General features: G+C 32.8%; 2 protein-coding genes across 2 annotated transcripts; one reads left to right on the top strand and one right to left on the bottom strand.

Moving 5' to 3' along the window:
- Nucleotides 1-3,892: 3,892 nt before the first annotated feature.
- Nucleotides 3,893-10,263, bottom strand: LOC105318105 (proteasome subunit beta type-6). The gene is made up of 6 exons (XM_011415038.4): nt 10,104-10,263; nt 9,813-9,880; nt 9,542-9,673; nt 8,073-8,202; nt 4,593-4,737; nt 3,893-4,133 (listed from the first exon to the last, which is right to left on the bottom strand). Exons 1-6 carry the CDS (start codon nt 10,152-10,154, stop codon nt 4,003-4,005), a joined length of 657 nt encoding a protein of 218 aa, XP_011413340.2. The 5' UTR covers nt 10,155-10,263; the 3' UTR covers nt 3,893-4,002.
- A 2,939-nt stretch (nt 10,264-13,202) lies between these two features.
- On the top strand, nt 13,203-17,015 carry LOC105318106 (PDZ and LIM domain protein 5). Its single transcript, XM_011415040.4, has 4 exons — nt 13,203-13,418; nt 15,153-15,304; nt 15,799-15,926; nt 16,592-17,015. Exons 1-4 carry the CDS (start codon nt 13,305-13,307, stop codon nt 16,690-16,692), a joined length of 495 nt encoding a protein of 164 aa, XP_011413342.2. The 5' UTR covers nt 13,203-13,304; the 3' UTR covers nt 16,693-17,015.
- The last annotated feature ends 223 nt before the right edge of the window (nt 17,016-17,238 follow it).

The following is a 17,238-nucleotide window of genomic DNA, read 5'->3' as shown; positions in this document are numbered from 1 at the left end:
TCAAATTATTTATGCGATTTCATTTTTTTTTTATTGTACATTGAACATTTTAGATTAAAATATTTGGTACTTAATCAATTGCCAAACAAACAGAGAATTACTGAGCACATGTTGGAACTTAATTTTTAATTTGTTAATTTTTCTCTTAATTTAGAAGTTAACTAATCTATATGTGTGCGATATTTAAAAAAAATAAACTATCTAAAAAAATCCAAAGAGCGGAAAATCCATGTACATGCCGAGATTCGACGTGCATTAATTTAGTGCACTTTTTTTTCCTAACTGAAAATCAAAAACTAAAAACTGTATATATATATATATATATATATATATATATATATATAAAAAGCACTAAAAATGGCTAACGACACGAACAATAGAAATTGTCAAATTTTCGGGACAACCAGTCCCTTCTTCAGGACTTAGTATCTATATATTAGATCCGACACTTTAAAGATGCCTAGTGTTGTTGATTCTATTCAGTGCTTTTTATATATATATATATATATATATATATATATATATATATAAAACACGGGTATATCAAATAAAAACATTTTCTGGGTGGATTCATGCTGTTATGAAGAAAGCGAGAATTACTAAAATACAGAACCCATTAACGCGGATTGTATAGAGAGAAAAAATCTGCAATGATTCAAAAAGGCGTATGTACATGTATTTGTATTCATTTACGTACAGATACACCGGTTCAATATCTATGAGACTGTGGTTTAAACTTGCTACAGTACCTAGTTTCCTTCTGAAAAAGGTTATAAGATAATACTGAGTGGATGTAAATATTAATATTATTTAAGTAAACGTTTTGTAACATTCATTGTGTAATTTCTGAATTAAAATAAATATAATAAAAAATTGACTGTTTTCTTACATTTAACACAAGCTGGAGAAAAATGACCCGTTTTCAATACACAAAACAGCTGGTGTGTTGTCTTTCTGTTGCGTTATGTAACATCACGGGATACTGAGTCTCAACATAAGCTTGTATAGAAATTCTCTCTGCGGGCTCTCTCTAAGAGACTTTGCTATATACCCCCGAGTTCCATTGGTTAACTTATGATCTCTACATACCATACAACCATTCTGTGAAGCATGCCATAACTTTTCTTTTGTCGTCAATTTTTTTAACGAGCTTTTGACGCAAGCGATGGTATCGAGATCAGAGTAAGTGGCTGGTAGACCCTGAGGGTTTTTGGAAAGTTGGATAAAAAAAAATCGAAATATTTCCAAATAAATGTTTATAAAAAATAAGTATTCTTTGTCAGCGTTCTGTAAGATATCGTTCTACTGTCTGTAGTAGACCAGACTCGCGACTTTTGGATGTTTTTTGAACAAACAACGAAGACCTGTCAAAATGTTCAGATTCATCGTTTGAGGAACAAGCATGAAGCCATGCACATCATCTTCCAATGTTAGCACCCAAGACTCAAGAAAAAGGATTTGTGTTGAAAATATATTGATCTTGCCAAAGAAGTAGGATCAATTACATTAATCATTAATCGTTTAAAAATTACTGCGCATTTACCCTTGTTTTTGTCAACCGTAGGAAACTTCTTTCTTAACATGCAAAAATGGTATTAATGCTTTTTTAAAAATAATTTCGTTCTGTACCAAGAAATTATTCATTGAAAAAATTAACTGTCTGGAACACATTTGGTTTTATCCAAATTAACTGAGAACAATTAGATAAAAACTGAAGTTTTCTTAAAACTCTTAATTAACAAACAGCTATTAAAATACTAATTTTTATGAGCGTATTTTCTTTAAAATCATGTTTTCAATAAAATATAAATGGTTATTTTACTTTGAAGTTGGGGTATATGGGGCTTTTAATAAACTTTGTATTCCTAAAACCTTGCAAAACATGGTAACAATCATATCTGACAACGAACGAATAAACAGGAAAGAGGGTTATCTCTAATACTTACATTCTTAAACAAATCTCAAAATTTACAATCTTACTGGTGTCTCAAAAAATATTTTCGAGTTTTATGATCAATTGTATCATCGAACATGTGATTAATTTAAATATAGGAATTATAGTTTCACGGTTTTCGTGAAGTGTAAGTGCGAGTGGTCGCAAAATATAACTGTTTGAGTGAAAAATTAATTTTTGCTTATCTTTAAATAATTGCTGCACGCTATCATACTCACGTTTCGGTATGTGTTTTCAAATGAAAATTACCATCATTCAAATACAAATTATTTCGCATTATAATTTAAAAAAATACATGTCCATGAATACAACACAATAGATAAATTCATTTTTAAATGTTAATTTCATGAACTCGTTATTCTGTTGCTAACTTTCATACAACTTTTCTGCACTTATCTGTCTTTAAATTTCGTGCTCGAAAAATACGTGTTTGCGTTATCTATCTATAAACGGAACGTTTCAGATATTGAGATTTGTGGATTAGGGCCCATCAGTTTCTTGTATCATCATTCCCTAACAACAGATTCTGGCGTCCGCCGAGTTTGTTGTTAGAAAATATATATATACGGGATGCAGAATAAGACGTGGTTTAGACTATTGATACATTCAGTAATTTTTCACACGGTTACACGAAAAAATAACATAAGAATCGATCATGTCAAGTTGAATAGTTGTAAAAATGATTATCGATAAAACAAACATGGAAGTTTGAAATTAAATAACAGCAAAGATAAACGTAATCATACCAAAGTTTACTTCAAATAAGGTCTTGGAAAGTATTACAGCTTCTTGAAAAAGAATTATGTAAAAGCTAAGAACATCTCTTTTGTTTAAGATGGATCTTTTTTTTTGCCTGTGATATAAAAAGGTCTCCTGCGGTCTCCACTTATCAAATATTTATCGTTTAATATTCTAGGTTTGTATAAATCTTGAGGCAACTTGTACTGATTCAAAGAAAAAGAAACTTACAAAAGTGGGGATAGCAGGGTACTTTATGCCAAAAATAGCTTAAGAGAATAACTACAAAGTGGTTCATAATCTTATGAATTAGGTCAGTTAAATGTAGAATAATCCACCTGCATATAAATTATTTTTTTTTTAAAAAGGTGCGTGTATTTTAATCTCTCTAATCCCTGATTGACTGTGTACAGCTGTCATTAATTTGGTGCCAGGTCCTTAACTTTTTTTTTAGAATAATGTTTGAAATTCATGAACCTTATGCTCAATAAGGATACCTTAAAATACATTGTTATACGTTCCTGGGTTGGTAGAGTATTTTTTTTATAATTATTTTCCAGTTCTTTTTTATTATTATTATTTTCCAGTTCTTACATGCAGATGAAATGTATTGCGTTTTGAAGTGCTAATCTAATCAGAGAAAACTGCGCAAATTTAAACTCAACGGACTTGCACGGGCCGACTTCAATTGTAGTTACCACGGTAACCTTCAAATAAATTCAGTCACGAGTGTAATTTGATGACAATAATAACTGTCTAGGCATTTTTACTCACTTTTTATGGATGGTTGAATGATTCAGAGGCAGGTGTAAATTTAAACATTAAAATGCTTTCTTTGGCGATTTGTATCGACTGTGAAGGTAGCTATCATTACAGATTTTTTATTATCGAACCCACGTTTTTGCAATGCTTGCTTTACTAATGAATTGGCAAAGAAAGCACTCTATTGTGTTTAAAAACAGGGTTTTTTTCAATTATTATCAATATATTTTTCTCCTTTCTTTCGTGTTTTTAATAGTGTTTGTTTATTGGAGGGTTCCCATTGTTATATCCCATGGCCTGACCAGAAATGACTAAGAGTAAATTTTCACATGCATAAGCTTTCCAATGCGGAAGAACTGGACACTGATCTTCTGCTAACAAACCAAAGGCTTCAAAGCCACAGGTGGTCAGTAATAATATACAATCAAAGACGTGTCATCAAATGTCATTGTCATTTATTACACATACACAAATGAAATGGAGGGACGAAGATGAGAGCACTAATTTGCAGGAAGTCAAGAGAGGCTGGTAGAGATCTGTCATTGTCCTTAATAATCCTCATAGAACGTGGGTACTTGGTTACCAGTCAGCACAAATCTCTCGACGCCATCTTTGTTAATGGCGGCCAAACGGACGACTCCACCACTGGACCCATCTCTGCTGATGGCAAGGCCGACACCTAGAGAATGAATTGACAGAAACTTAGCACTGTCTCCCACAGCTAAACAAGGTCATCAAGGATGCTTCAACAGCCCGGAATAAACAGATCACACGAAAATCAAATATTTGCATCCAAAGGAACAAGCTCATACAGTGACTATAGTTTCTGTGTGTTAATATTTGAGCTGCACAAATATTTGGTCATCTTCTGCAATATCATTTTCTATTACACTGCAAATTGTTTCGCATTGATTCCAAGCAAATTATATTTGTGAATTGATTCGATGTAGTCTATTATTATAAAAATTTAATTTTTTTTTAATTTAGTTCACAAAATTTTGTTTTTATTAAGATTTAATGTTTACGTTTTAGTTCATGGTCTGTTTATTTTCTTAATTAGGCCATTGATTGTCTGCTAATGAACCAATAAACATAAAATATAGAACAATGCTTGTTAATTGGGGATATCCAAACTTACCATTTGCAACAAATTTAAGGCATTCTTCTTTGGTCATGCCTGTCTTAAAGTTGGCGTCTACGTATCCATAGATATAGGTGCTGCCAGAACCCCCCGTGGTAAACGGCATACGTGTCAACATACCTCCCAATGGGATAGCATAGACCTGGTGAACAATAAAAATATATATTGATATATTCTGATATATTGGTTGTGGGTATCTGGGTTTGCTTTGGTGTATTGATTTTGGGTACTTTTACCTATAGAAAAGACATTACTGATATGTGTCTTTTAAAAGAATATAGTCATTACAATATTTGTTTTTTTAGTGGCTTAAAAAAGAAATATTTTAATGACTATATTCTTAAGACACTTTTATTTACATAATGGACATACCTCTTTCAATTAATGTTTATGTGTTGTAGCTGTTTAATGTTTATTTTATTTATATTTATTAGCTAAATCATGGTTTTAGTAAATTTTGATGACCAATGTAATTTGTAATTTAATTAATTACATCTGCCAAGTAATTGTAATTTAATTAATTTATTAATTGAATTTGAAAACTCTTGTAATGGTAATGGTAATTTAATTGAAGGTTTTAAGCAAGTAATTGTAATTTAATTAATTACTTTCCATTGTAATTGAACCCATCTCTGTTTCAGCCACATCTCACAAATTCTAAATCCAACCTGTATACTGTACATGTATATATATCATATACAATCTATATTCTTAGTAAACATGATCAAGTATTTCTAAAATGTAGATGTATGCATACAAAAGTCGATGAAAAGTGTCAGGGATAAAGAAGGATTTTTTTTTTCAAAAGCTATTGGTAAAAAATATAAACCGAAGTCCTGGTGACAATATTGTTTTCAATTGACCATTATAAATGTTCAATCAATAAATATGTTAAAAATCTGCCTTTTTGAGAAAAAAATTATGCATTTACATATTATACACCTAATACAATGTATATTAGGCTGCCCTTTGTGTGTCAACTTACTGAGTGTTAAATAATATAGCTGTTTTTTATGAATTATGATATTCAAGTCTGTAAGTCCTCAAAAGTATTTCATAGTACCTACACACCCAATATATTAGATTGCCCTTTGTATATAAACCTCCTAGATGTTAAATGATGAAGCTACTTTCCTTGAATTATGACAAAGACCGTGCATCCTCAAATGTATTTCAAATAACATTTAATGTGTTCAATTTGTTGCAAAATCATCAACATCAAAATGAATATCTGAAAACCCTGTCAAAAAATGCTTTAAGAGCAGACGCCTTTTATCTGTCCCAGTGGAGAAGTGGAGGTATTTCATGCACAGGTACTTCCTTGAAAAAAATGATTAGATGTGAAACCTATTGCATCATCATTGTTCAATAATGACGCACTATCAAACAGTTTTATGTAATGCATATTAAAATTCAGAGACTTGTGTTGTTTTTATAAATGTGAGAAAATTAATTCATACAAAACAGAAACAAAACACCTCCCCATTTAGACTTCATTACCAGTATGAACATTATAGTGGGGCTTCTATTAGCATCAGACGCATAACTTTTTCCCCAAGTTTATAAGCAAAGTATTGCATAGATATAGATCAATCTTATATAAAATGCATTGAATAGTTCTTTACAAAATGTGTGTAGGAATTTCTTTTTTTAGATTTTGTAATTACATGTATCATAATATCCAAAGAGGTGAACAGATATTTGTTGAGAAATATCTGAAATAACACAAAATTGCAGTTTTGAAAATCAAAGAAAATCTTTAATGTCTTCATATTTGTAGGATCAAATATTTATGTCAAATGTTATGTCATTTTCTATCAAAAAATATGGTTTTCTTTATTGTTTATGACATTTATTTTTAGAACAAGTGATATTATTGTATAAAACATTCATTTTAACAACATTTATCCGACAACTTCATTACTGTTAAAGTATATTGTATTACTGATAATGACTTTTGAAAGTTAATTGATTTTTTTTTATTAATTTGTTTTTCATTCCTAAATAATACACCAGTACATGTGGTCCACTGAATCCTATCAGTGAAGTTGTGTTCTATATTTGGACCTTAGATCTGGCATGAACAATGAACCATTCATGTAAGCATTAGCTATCATCATCATTGCTCTAAATTATTTAATTCCTAAGCTTGAATAACATTAAAAAAGCTGCTGCTCCATACCTTTCTCACACTCATGGGACTCAAAAACCCCTCCCCCACAACCTGTATCTATGTTTTATGATACAACAGAGTTTTGTTATTGTGATCAGTTACATCAATATCGTCAATACCATGGATATGTCGAACAATAAGGGTCTAAACACTTGTTCTTTAAAAGAATTTTCCCTAGATACCTCAATAACTCAGATATCTCGAAATGTTTTCACAGTCCTATGGAGTTTGAGATAGCATGGTTTGACTTTATTGGTTATAATTTTCATCTTTAATAATATTTCTATCCCACATACATGTATGCATAAAAATTAGAATATGTTTAATATTACATTGGTGCACTGAAGTTCTCAACACACTAATTGTACAAGAGACAATTTACTGAAAATTTCAAGTATTAAAACATTTTCAAGCTAGCATAATGAGACTTAACTAATATCAATTATCATAAGATCAAAACAAGTTTCTCCAGAAAACAGATTTGAAGCTACCATGGATGCCTCATAAAATGCATTAATCAATAAATTGCCATAAATTAGTCAGTGATCTGTATTAACTGGTAGGTTTTTTCAGCCTCAAAGAGAACTAACTCTCTCTTAAAACTGAGGAGAATCAAATCTGGACAGCATCTAATGCACAAGACAAAAGGGCTGTACTTCTAAACATGATGCACTAAATGCACAAAAACTCACAGCCTGTGACAAGATATTTATCTTATTTGAATTCTTGATATATATGTAGAAACTATAGTTTTACTTGTATTTATCTTCTTTGGCAAACAAACAAACAGGAGACAAAAACTTCCATTATAAATTGCTAAAATCCCTGATTATTGTGAGTGAAAGGGCAGTCATATGATATGACTCATATCTATATTATAAAAACATATTTATCAAAACATCAAATCATATACAAATCTCTCTTCTTTGGAAACCCATGATCACTCTCTCATACGCAAACTGACCAAGGACCAACTCATAGATCTTTTCATATTTTTGATGAAAACTTACGATTCTCAATCCACCAATGAGAAAGCAAAACTCCTTACGTTCAGTTTCATAACTTATCAGTTATGAAAACAACAATAATGTTACGAAAACAAGCCATCGTTGAAGGATTGGCGAGATTCCTCCACAAAAGTATTAAGAAGTCAATCAAGATAGAGCATAAATTATTAATGTGAACAAGAAAAGTTCAATGAGTTAGTCCAAGGTTGGTAAACATATTTGAGACTGACCGTGGGTTTCTGACGATGAGACATGTCCAAGAGAAGCTATATTTTGTACAAGTAAATCTTTGCCTACCTGTCCTCCCTCAGTTTTATCCCATCCACCTACAATGATCCCTGCTGACAGGTTGTCCCTGTTGTTATAACAGAGTTCTCGGAATATATTTGCAGCTATTTTCACTTTAGGCTCCTCTCCCATGTCCATTCTGTGTAGCAGAAAACAGTATGAACAATACCATTCTACCTTTCAATCTTGTTCATTTTAAATCCATATATTTATAGACATAAAAAAACAAAATCAAATGGATAGCAGCTGTTCCTTGCCATTATTTTTTTTTTTCATATAAGACATACATTTATTATTACAAAAAATTCATATACAGCAGTAGATCTTACTCTGTAAATGATGATTTCAAAGGGACCTAGACATGATTTTGAGGTCAAAATTAAATTTATTTTTTAGATAAAAAATGATGCCGTTAAAAAGCAATTTCAATTCGTTGTACACATAAATCATTTTATCCAATAAATTTAAAGAAAAATTTTAAGATTAAGGGAAATATTAAAATGCACTCAAAGTTTTATTTCATCAAAACTGTGTTCAATGTAACAGTGTTTTACTGTATTACTTTATATTACACATGTACTTAAAGCTGACATAAATTCATCAATATGCATTATTTCCCTTTTATTTCTGACAACCACTAGATTAGTTGTAGATTTCTACACACCCCCTATATAAGGCCGAGAGCACTATTCATATTTCACAGCGTTCAGGTATTTCGTACTCCCGAACAATCATGTTACCTTGGATGGATAAACATCTAGAAACGCGTTTTGAACAAAAATAATATGACAACCACTGCACTAGCAAGGAATATCCGATGAAAAAAGACAGACGGAAATCCGGGCACAGAGACTTAAAAAATCCTCGATAATTGTAGACCGTTTTCATGTGTATGTGTATTGTTATAACATCGCACAGGCCCTAACCACACACTGTGGCAGATCAAGCAATGTCAATGATCGCATGGATTTTAGAAATGAGCGTTTTTGTTGAAACCTATGGAAACTATGTTATTTTCTTAGATTTACTATCATTTATCTACTTTGTTGGATGCGCTATATGTGTGCAAAATAATACCGATACCTTGGAAACTCTTTCAAAGAATTAATATATTTTGTATTTTATTGTTTGTTTTTTCCTTTATCAGTTTATTGCTTATTACAAACATTCTTCTACAATGTGTAGTTCATGCATTTAGAGGTCAGTGCAACCTGAATGCCTTGATCGGAATGCAACCGTCCATAACTTTCTCAGCTGGTATATATACCCCAGTGGCAGTATTGAATCGATCGAAACTAACATGGTGACAAAATGCTTTTATGCACTTATGTCAGCTTTATCATGTGATTAAAATTTTAAAATCACCACAACTGTTTTGAAATATATACCAATAACTTGCATAAGATACATCAAAATTAAAATTTTATTCCATCTGACAATTCAACTTTAATTACTAGAAGTACTGTAGCAGTACTTACTTCTGAAAGTTGAGATGGTAGCTGACAATGTCTGCCACGGCCTGAGTATCGGCAGCTGACCCTGACCGACAGCAGTAGATCTTGTCTGTGATTTTGGTCAGTTTGTCTGTCACTCTGTTGGCTATATAAGCACTGAAATCAAAACACGCAAAATACTTGTATTGTAAAATAATGTACATGGATGTATGATGTATCGCATTAAAACATCGTGATACATATTGTATCATAGGGTAGCCTACTAGTAGCAGAGTATAGAATGCAACTGTCATACCCTGTTGTTGTTCTTGAATCTGCTCCAATAACCACACCGCCGTCATATTCCACGGCCATGATCGTTGTCTAAAATACAAAGTGAAATATGTGTTGGTAAATATGATTATAAATCAATAAAATATTCTTCTTCTTTACTTTTTCGTTATAAAGTTATAAACACAGGTCCCACATTTCTCTCCAGTGAAACCGGGTCAAGAGTAAAAAGCTTAAGCTGATGTAACTTTTGTTATTAGGCCCTATTATTTTTTTTAACCGTGGAGTTCTTTTAATATGAAGATCAAATATTTACCCCTGTTTCATGTTCTGCGCTCGTCCAATCTGGGGCTGTTGAAAAAGACATGATGCTGGAATTTTTCAAGTCCTTTGATCCTAATGATATTCTTGCTGGTCACGACGTAACACTTTTTACCTTTCGCGTAAGAAGAGTCTTCACAAAGGGGAACAACTTATTTTCATATTACCGAGTGTCAAAAAAATATTGATTGAAAAGAAAAGGTTATTTTGATTTATATTCTATCTATCTGAAACTTTATTTGTATTATTTTTACACATAAATAAATAAATTTGCATATCCTCACATATTTTTCATAATTTCATCTCATTCATTCCTTCATTCTCTTATCTGCAAAAGATAGCTATATAGGCTGTTTTTAGCTTACGTTACGTATATCATGTTTGGTTTATACACCCCTGCGAATGTTATTGTCATTCAAATTTTAGACCACGTGGTTTTATTTGACCCTTTCAGTTTCGCAGTAAAAATCGTACCTCGTGTATACAGTCTATTTCACAGTTCATGTATCTAGGTTCTTAATATAGTAGTCAAATATAAAATCTAGAGGTTTATTGATTTTAAACTTTATCTTCATTAATTGGTGAATAAAATGTGTTCTAGAAATAAATGTGACTATACAAAAATTAGTTTTTGTCTGCTGTTGCAACAACTAACATGCTTAAAAGAGATCCCTCCTGAGGATTAATTTTCGATCCGCGCCTGACCTAGTAATAACATCAATAGTGAAACAGACTATACCATTTTATGCAGAATGTTCCTTGAAAATGTCTCGATATACTAAGTTTTAATGCAAAGCAGACACCCATTATTTTTTTTTAAAACATGGTATTGCACACCACAAGCATCAAACATGGCTATGATTTTATTAAGCAACCCAATGGTTATATTTTCAACCACTCTACACGTGTTTGAACACGAACGATAACTCTGTTCTGAATATTATCGTTTAATATAAATAACTGCTAGATGGTAAAATAAGACATACATCTTGAAAGCTTTTCCCGTTTTAACATAAAACACAGTAGGATATGATATGAAAAACGACCAGTACTTACGTATTTTGAGAATATTATCCGAACACTTATACTTCCGCTCGAAATTTCACAGGAAGTGAACAAATATCGGTGAAGTCTCGTGAACTTTCATTCGAGCACCTCTGGATTTATTACTTACTTAGCAACGATAAAGAAAACATTCCGAACACATTCGCAGGGGTGTTATACATCAAAACTAAAAAAAATATTCCCCCAGGGTAATCAATATTTTTTTAATTGAGTAAGCTAATTTTTTTACAAATACATATTTTTTATTTTTTATTTAAAACTTGTTTGATTTGAACGTATTTTATTGTGTAAATTACCCAAGAGGATTGCACACTTGTACTAGTGCAATAGCTCAAAATTTGGAAACTAAGTAATTCTTTTTTCTCAAACAAACAAAGATGTTTTGTATATTGGCTAATATAATTGGTTATCATTGTAACATTGTTTGTTTGTTTTTTAATCACCCAGCAGTACGTACATTGTTAACATTAAAATCAACCCTTTTCCAATCCATCGCATCGAGTGAGCTTTGGCTTGAGCCTAGATGCGCTCAGTATTATGAATGATCATTGAAAAATAAAACCCTTCAATGAATATTGCATGAACTATGAATTTTAATAATTAATCAAGATTAATACATGGAATAATTGATGTGTTAAAGTGTCAATCTTTAGGGACAAGAAAATAATACAACTTTAATAATCGATATGTGTCCCTCATTTCATTCAAATTGAAACTTTTAAAATATGTAGATGGTGACGTGTCTACGTTACTCCTTTACTTCGTTGAATTTGCCCGTGTTTTCATTGTATCGACCGTTTTCGCTTTTTCATAGTACTTATATAGAGTTGAACCTGTAATGACTCAGTTTTAATTTCATTCCAAACTAATTTGCAAATCAGTACAAAAAAAAAACTCCAGACAACGCTTAGGTAGTGAACATCTAAAAAGTACTTAAGAGGACAATTTTCGGCTTTCCTTCCTTATTTCCCTTTTTTATAAGAATGATTTGCTGAGAAAGAAGAGAGCGGAAGAAAGACATCTTTCTGACGAGGATTTTACACAGATTATACGGGCAGACGGACGGACCAATTACTATAGTATATTCGCAGAACTGTGCTTTTTAAAAAAAATACCGTCTGTAAAAATTTTGCTGAAATAAAATCAAGATTTACAGTAATACCTCTCCATTTTAAGTTCTATCTCATATGTCAAAAGACAATGTGTAGCTTTACTAGGCGCAATGTACATGCAGAGGAGGAATTGTATTCTACATTTCAGTTAATTTTCTGTGATGTTGTGTAAATCGATTGTTGTTTAAAGCAAAAAATAAACATTTTTTGCATCGAATATGTATAGAACCGTGGAAAAGTGATATTAATCATGGTTTTCAATAATGGCATATGCTAGTGTTGTATTTTAATTGATCCCAGATGCCACGAACAGCAAGCTACAGAGATGTCACATCCCTTGGATTTACTCGCAAAACAATTAATGGACATCTGGTCAGACCTCCGCGCCTTTGCAATAGATCTTATCAGATCAAATGATCTACACGTACCCCTACCTTTCCTTAATTTCTCCACATCTGTAATTCATAATATACAGGACGGTATATCCGTATTTCTTAAATATGACAGACTTAATATGTTTGAAATCTGTATGGGTAACATAAAGTATGAGTAAACGTATACGATTAATTACCTGCTCCGAAAAAAGACAGTCATACAGGCTAGCGAAGTTGCCCAGGGGTGCGTTTTCTAAATTGGTTTAAAAAAGTAAAAAATTTTCAGAAAAAAATATTCAATCACAAACCCTCTTAACTGAATTTGCAAAGTAATCCTATTCATTACGCAATCCGTATAATATGCTTATTTCAGTTTAGACATACAATTACATCTACATGCAATTTTAATTCGTGAATCACGGTAATTAGTGAACATAAATCGAGATGAACTAATCCATCCTCTCCATGCAAACATGTGTTGCCGGCGGGGAGTAAGGTATTTACATCTCCCATCTACAGAGACAGACACTAATTTTCTGTAACAATAATAACTTAAGTTTCCATAGAAACTGTCCGAAGGCAAATCGCGGCTCAGTACAGTGGGAAGAGAAAGTTTGAGAGTTTTGCCAAGAAATCGTAAACAAAATGTCGGAGGGGCAGATTGTTCCAATAGCCTTACGGAGGTTTGATACAAGCCAGCCATGGGGTTTCAAGCTCCAGGGAGGGTCCGATGTAGGATGTCCGATTCATGTCGCCCAGGTAAGCGATCGACACACCTGTAAAAACAAATTGATACTTTTCGATGCGTAACGCCGTATATTCATTTGCCGTAGGTTCAAAATGTCAATCCTTTTAAAAACAGCTCATATCAGCAAATCATCTGAAAAATGGTTACTTGAATTTAGATGCATTAGTTTTACACAGTTAAATTATTAACAATTAATAAATAATTAATGGAAAAGATGACTTTTACATCGAACATTTAAAATACTTCATTTCATTTATTTGATCATTTGTAACAAAATCATTTGCACGCATGTCTTAACTTAAATATTCATTGTTGTCAAATATTTACAGACATGTTTCGCTGCTCGTATCAAATATCAGCCCATATAGGTACTGCTAGAGTTATCGTTCCCCATTGTTGGGGGGGGGGGGGGTATACAGGCAATTGTGCATCCTATGAATTTCATGCAAAACATATTAAGTGCATGAGATCTAAAGAATCTAGTGACATTCATGTGGCGCATACTCGAGATTAATGGATCGAGGAAAGAATTTTTAAGAGCTAAGTTTCTGATATAATTGCAAAACAAGTTTGATGTTTACATGCAACAGATGTGCTTGATAAAAATAAACTTCAGAACAAAACACTTCTTTGTCTAAGTCTGAATACAGATGAAAGTTTAAATTAATATAAAATAAAAGTCATTACACGTCATTTGTTCAGATTCAGTTCCCAATATTACTTTATTTTCAGTTTATAAAGTACATTCATATAAAATGGCTAAAATTGGTCGAACCTGCGACTGAAAATGCCGTGTATTGTTAATAATAGAATAAGATAAAAAAAAAAGAAAAGAAAAGAAATTAACCTAATATGTTTAAATATTTTTAATGTATGAACGAAATAAATCAGCTTTTTATCCGCTCCAACATCCGGTCATTGAATGGTGTCGCTACATGCGCCGAACTACAAGGGGGGAGGGGGGGGGGGCAGATCCCCCCTGGAGTATGAAAAGTTATTGAATTTACTGGTTGAAAAATAAATCGGATCCTCCCATCACACCCCCCACCCCACGGAAATTGCGGACCCGGCCTTGATAAGAATGAGTACTAAACCATGCAGCGAACACGTTAATTAATACGTGTACTACATGTATTGGAAGAAAGTCTTTTCTTCCCTCCACCCCCCCCCCCCCCCCTTTCCGATTAGCATTTTGGCTTCGGGGAAATATTTAGATGGATGGTATATATCAAAAATTTCAAAGTCAGGTTTTATTTTTGGGAGGAGGGGGTAGGTTTATTGAATCATTCAAAGTGCCCATACCGGCTGTCAACATGACAGCACTATCATTATTTTGATATGGCAAACATGAGGTGCATTAAGAATGTGGCAAATGAAGTAAACTTAGGGTGTAGAGGAGGAGTAAAATAAAACGTGGTGAATAAAGATTTAACCAGTTAGTTTTCGCATATATTAAAAAAGCAGGTCATCTCATATTCTCTCGAGTTAAACTAAATCTATTTTAGTATTATAGTTGTACATTATACATATATTGACTCCTTCAGCTACATGACCTGGTTAACAGTTCGAATAAATAAATGTTAAAGATTACTGAGGAAAACTTGTTTTCTTTCCTTTTACGTTTTGAAGGTGTAACAAAGCTAAAGCAACTTTAGGGAAAATCTTGAATTTAAATCCCCCTTTCGGTGCCTCTTTAATCTGAGACACCAGCGTGTTCATCGCTCAAATATTTCTGTGATTTTCAGATTCAGCCCAAGAGCATCTCGGGAAAGAGCAAACTTCAGAACGGCGACTTAATCCTGAGGATCGGAGAGACGGACATGCAGAACGCCACGCATGAACAGGCCCGGAACGAGATGATCCGCTCCGGAAACGACGTGGACCTAGTTGTTCAGAGGTATCACTCGTTATATAGCGTGTGTATGGCGCGGGGGGGGGGGGGGTAGGGGGAAGGAGGGGAAAATTCTTTCTTATACACCTAGATGGGAAAGAATTTATGAAATACGTTGTTATAAATATAGAAATCAATCTTCAAAAATTAGTGCAGTGTTCATGTAATTTTGTATCATTTCTTATTACACGCACGTATCAAAATAGGGGTGGGTGAGTCAGGACCCCCTTCCCTGGAAAATTCAATCTTACTACATTCACATGGTAAAATTACCAATAGGCCTCGGACACTTTTGCAAAGAAGCATCCCTGTGACACCCCCCCCCCCCCGAAAGAATTTTAGATCCACGCATAAATTAGGTTGTGATTGTTGCAAAATAATCTCAGTTAACAGTGTTAAGATTCGTCATGCAGCCTTTTGGATCAGTGAAGATATGTGGTAGAAATCATGCTTTATCTTTTATACATTATGCAAATAGATACATACATTTCCTTCCACAGGGGAGGAGTAGCGGTAAAATCGACGCCAGCACCACCAGAGCCTGAGGAAGACCGAGAGAAGTTTCAGGAGGTCACCCCTAAAACTTACCAAGTCTTACAGAAGGAGCTACCTCAGGCCGAAGCCACAGGTGGAGAGCGCTTGTATTCTTAGGCCACGTTAATATTTTTATCAATATAAAAGAAATCAGTACTCAAAGATTTGGAAAGAGTTTCTGGGTGTTTTTAGTGGTTTCCTTCTTTCGCCAATAAGGGGGGGGGGGGGGTCGTTTTAAAAGTTCGTAACACATCTTCATTGAATATATAATACAGTTGATTTATGCATTATGAATATAAATGATTGCATTTTTGGAAATCTTTCATTATATGTAAGTTATTTGAGCTACTGAAAAAACCCCAATTAAATTAGATTCCCCAAAACATTTCTTATCATATACATGTATGTTTGTATAACAATTTTTATAAACATACCGGTCGTTACAATAAATTGAAATTTATTGAGCAAAATTTAATTATTCAGGATATTTTACAGAATCAAAGCACCATATGGAAAAACAAAATTTTGCATTAAATTCAAACAAGATCATCCAATAAACATGTACCTTAGTGCAAGAGAACACATTCAAAAATAGAATCCCAGCTTTAGATTCATCTCTTTTGTCACAGGGACATTTTACCTTAATTAAAAGCACAGCACATGTAAACCATACTTATCTTAATGATATAGCAATGAAAACACATTGTGACTTCATTATCTTTATATTACCGGTAACTTTTGTAATTTGTCTTTGGACAGGGGCACGCCCAGCCTCCATATTCGACAGAAGGAAACAGGATCGGACAGCCTACACGAAAGCGGATAAATCCGGATACACCAAGGCATATGGACAGCAATAGTGTTACTGTATTATATATCCTGTGTAGTTTAATTTCTCTGTAAAACTACTTTACAGCTGGTGTTTCCACTTTTTTTGTGTGCTGATTTTTTTTAGATGTCAATGGTCACTGCAATTCTGTGACACAATATTTATTCTTTTATAAACAGCATGTATTGCACATGTACCAAATAAGGTACATGGGAGTAAAATACATACCAACAGAATAAGGTGATTATTAAAGCAAAAATTATTTAGTTTTCATTTCTATTTTTCTAATGAGATGTTTGCTTTTGTTATATTTATTTGTATTAATTGTGAATAAAATAAATTTAAAAACAGCCATTGCATGTTCATTTATCTATTTTATTTTTTTTTGGGGGGGGGGGGAGGGGTTAAAGTACTGATTTTTGCTGACCAAAAAAAATAAATGGTGTCAAAAAACCTTTTTAAAAAGTCTTGTTTTGCACTGAAATAAATTGGAAATAATTTTAATAAATTGACATACTTTTGGCATGTATGTGTGCTTTTTTCACATGAACCCCCCCTCTCTCCTCTCTCTCTCTCT

The sequence above is a fragment of the Magallana gigas genome, chromosome 3, assembly GCF_963853765.1.
Source record: "Magallana gigas chromosome 3, xbMagGiga1.1, whole genome shotgun sequence".
NCBI classification, from domain to species: domain Eukaryota; kingdom Metazoa; phylum Mollusca; class Bivalvia; order Ostreida; family Ostreidae; genus Magallana; species Magallana gigas.
The sequence above is the reverse complement of the archived record's forward strand: the minus strand, read 5'-3'. Positions and strand labels throughout refer to the sequence as shown.

Coding starts and splice junctions, on each gene's coding strand:
- LOC105318105 (XM_011415038.4), bottom strand. CDS start 10,154: ATGTCTTTTTCAACAGCCCCAGATTGGACGAGCGCAGAACATGAAACA. Junction 9,674..9,812: donor GATTCAAGAACAACAACAGG/GTATGACAGTTG, acceptor TTTTGATTTCAG/TGCTTATATAGCCAACAGAG. Junction 4,738..8,072: donor ATAAAACTGAGGGAGGACAG/GTAGGCAAAGAT, acceptor ATTGTTCACCAG/GTCTATGCTATCCCATTGGG.
- LOC105318106 (XM_011415040.4), top strand. CDS start 13,305: ATGTCGGAGGGGCAGATTGTTCCAATAGCCTTACGGAGGTTTGATACA. Junction 15,305..15,798: donor GTGGACCTAGTTGTTCAGAG/GTATCACTCGTT, acceptor TTCCTTCCACAG/GGGAGGAGTAGCGGTAAAAT. Junction 15,927..16,591: donor ACCTCAGGCCGAAGCCACAG/GTGGAGAGCGCT, acceptor GTCTTTGGACAG/GGGCACGCCCAGCCTCCATA.